The sequence below is a fragment of the Sorghum bicolor genome, chromosome 1, assembly GCF_000003195.3.
Source record: "Sorghum bicolor cultivar BTx623 chromosome 1, Sorghum_bicolor_NCBIv3, whole genome shotgun sequence".
Lineage (NCBI taxonomy): Eukaryota > Viridiplantae > Streptophyta > Magnoliopsida > Poales > Poaceae > Sorghum > Sorghum bicolor.
In genome coordinates, this window is record NC_012870.2 from 36,981,806 (window position 1) to 36,984,823 (window position 3,018).

General features: G+C 42.4%; 1 protein-coding gene across 1 annotated transcript in view; it reads left to right on the forward strand.

Annotated features, from left to right (window-relative positions):
* LOC8155364 overlaps positions 1-2,695 on the forward strand; it is a 6,882-nt gene extending 4,187 nt beyond the window's left edge. The window contains exons 5-7 of the mRNA XM_002489173.2: positions 243-332; positions 1,612-1,664; positions 2,423-2,695. Of these exons, the coding sequence (XP_002489218.2) occupies positions 243-332; positions 1,612-1,623 (102 nt within the window). The 3' untranslated portion in view covers positions 1,624-1,664; positions 2,423-2,695. The remainder of the gene's footprint in view (positions 1-242; positions 333-1,611; positions 1,665-2,422) is intronic.

Genomic DNA, 3,018 nt, shown 5'->3' on the forward strand with positions numbered 1-3,018 from the left:
ATACTGTGTGTAAACTCTTTTTTCTATCTTAATCGAAAGGCAGAGCTCCTGCCATCACTTTCAAAAAAAAAAACTATTTAATATGCTCTCTCTCTCTCTCCAATCTCCTTTTGTTTTTGCAATTTGTGGTAGGTGCTGAGAACCAAAACAGTTTTTAACTTTTCACCAAACTAACTGTTTCCACTAGATATGTCCGCCTTTCATTAGTCGAATTTATCATCTCTTGCTTAATCTGTCCACAGAAACTGCAAGGGTTGATAAAGCCACCATTCAATACATTTCATGGCCGGACAAGAAAGATTGATGCAGAAAGTCAGACTGTGCCCAATATGGTTAGCTCCCTTTACATTTACTGAAATTACATCATGCATGCTTACTTCTGTTCATGTAAAAATGAATCCTATATTTAGCACAATATATGTTTACACATGCAACTGTATACTTGTGTCTTAGTAGTTGAGTAACATTCCATATTTGCTTCTGCTGTTTAGGATGGCAAAGAGATTGTCTTGCTTTCAATAGTTTGGCCACATACTCCAGTAGGCAAGGCTATTCTTCAAAGCAGTTCTCCATCTACAATAGTAGGTGTCAAGATGGCAACAGGGCCCCAATCCCCAATCCCCGACGGGGATTTCATCCATTAGGGGATGAAAACGATATGAATTTAATCCCCACGAGGAGCTTAGCGGTCAAGAAATGACCCCCGTCAGGTGAAGCGGGGAGTGGAGCGTTCCAGCAGTCCCTCTCCCCGTCCCCGTCCCCGTCCCCGTTACCCACAAGGACCTGATTACACAGGCCAAAAGAAGCACAATGAAAAATATTAGCCCAACCCAAATTAAGTTGACCCTACCTCCTGCTCCCACCGTCCACTCCCACCATCCACGAGTCCACGCCGCCATCTCTGTTCTCCCGCACGGTCCTTCCCGCAGAGGACTTGCGGAGTCAGAGTGTCGGACGTCGTTGCTCCGGCTAGCTGCGCTTCCTCCTCTAGATCCTGCTCTGTCTAGCCACTGCTGCGCTTCCTCCTTCTCTAGATCCTGTTGCCGCGCCTCCTCCATCCTGTTCTCCTTCTCCATATCCCAATCTCCATGCCCTGTTGGATGTTGTTCTTCCCCAGTCTCCATGCGGCCCTCAGTGCTGCTGATCTTCGCCACTAATGCGCTTGCGTGGGATTCACGCGGCGTCGTAACCGCTAGGGACTGAGTCACCGCCGTCGTCTTTGTCTAGTGTGAGACACCTGTGGGGGCCCCGAACATCAATCGGGGACGGGGACGGGAGAAAAACTGCCCCGAGACAGGGAGTGGGGACGGAGAGCGGGGAAAAACAGAGAAAACGGGGACGGGGTACCATTCCCCGCCGGGAATGTCCCCATTGCCATCTCGAAGTAGGTGGCATGAGAATTGTCACTGAATGTTGTAAGTTTTTTCTGAGTGAGGTGTTAAAAAGAGATGCTCCACTTTTTGGCAAAATCGGGACATGAAGATGTTTGATGCACTTAAATGTTCCATTGCATCGCCAGATGCGCTAGTAATATCTTGAATTCCTTGTTCTAGTTATTCTAGATTATTTTATTGCCACATAAGTAAAGCAGCAAAAATATTTTGTTTTCAGATCCGAAGATAATACCATTGCTACCAAGGCAGTACCTGACTGATCTCATCAAGGTACCGTAACTGCTAGTTGGTTTCTACCATGTGAAACTTGTGCTCTTGAAAAATACCATGTGAAATTTTATTGTATTCTCACTTGTTGACCATCTATATACTGTAACTCGCTGAAGGTTAAACCTTTTGAACAATGTTCAAAAATGCTACATTCAGTGTATCCTTGTTGGACTCGCAAACATGCTCTAGTTTACAGTGATTAGTTTCTTTTGATGGGATGCCTTTCTCAAGTTGTTGAGGTAGAAACTTAATTGTGCCTGTTGCCCAAATTTGCATTATAGATAAGAACAGCTATCAGACCCTTTTTTTGCTGGTAGGTAGGAACAACTACAAAACCATTAATTTGGAGATGCAGCTGAACAGGTTCATGAAACAAATGCTAAGTTGTGGGTAAAAACTTCGACATCAGTTTTTATGTTCAGGAAATCAAAATTAATTTCTGAAAAATTACATGAAACTACAATTTTCTTGGTGTCTCCAACAATTGCATCAACATGGAATCCATAAGCTGGGTTGATACAATAGAGATGCTACAAACTTAGCATGCTGATTCTCTGGCAGCATGCAATGCAAGCTCTTACTGGGTGCTAATATTGTTGGTGTGTGCTCAGTAGTGTTTATTTGTGGGGAACATACAATAGTATTATCAAATTTTATATGAGATATATCACTTCTGAGCTAATTTTGATATTAATTGAAGCCTGTTGATATCTTTTTAGTGAAGCAGACAACTAATTATTTTTTTTTGTGTTATATAGGTCATTGACAAAGCGCCTTATGCAACTGAACGGTGATGTGTCATTTTGCACATAACATGGATGTCAATAGTAATACTATGCTTTTGATCTTCAAATAGACAGATCCTTTTGGTACGGGATGTTCTAAGGAAAAAAAAATGTCTGGATGTAACAGGTCTTGTTGGCTTTTGTTCATATTATGGGTGGCAATGTGTTGTGTAACTAGACCACTGTTTGGTCAACTGCAGTAATAAATCTAGTGATCTCTCTAATGATGCTTTTGTTAATTCGTAATACTTGGCCACTGCTTGCTACAGTTCATCTAGCAACGGAAATCATAAAGACAAAATCGTAGATTTTGACAACTATAGGTGCAGAAATAGAACCTAATCCAGTAAACCTATGTGGAGACGACACATTGGTGTGTCAGTAATTCACGGGTTGACAATGATAGTGTAACAGTTCAGTTTACTACGGAAAACGGGTCCAGTCATGGTGGATGACTTGTGTATATGGACTCCAAGGCAATGAGGACAAAATTCAGTTTTTGCAGGAGTTACGTGATATCCGTACAGCATGTCTGGGGCCATGGATGGTAGCTGGGGATTTTAATCTTG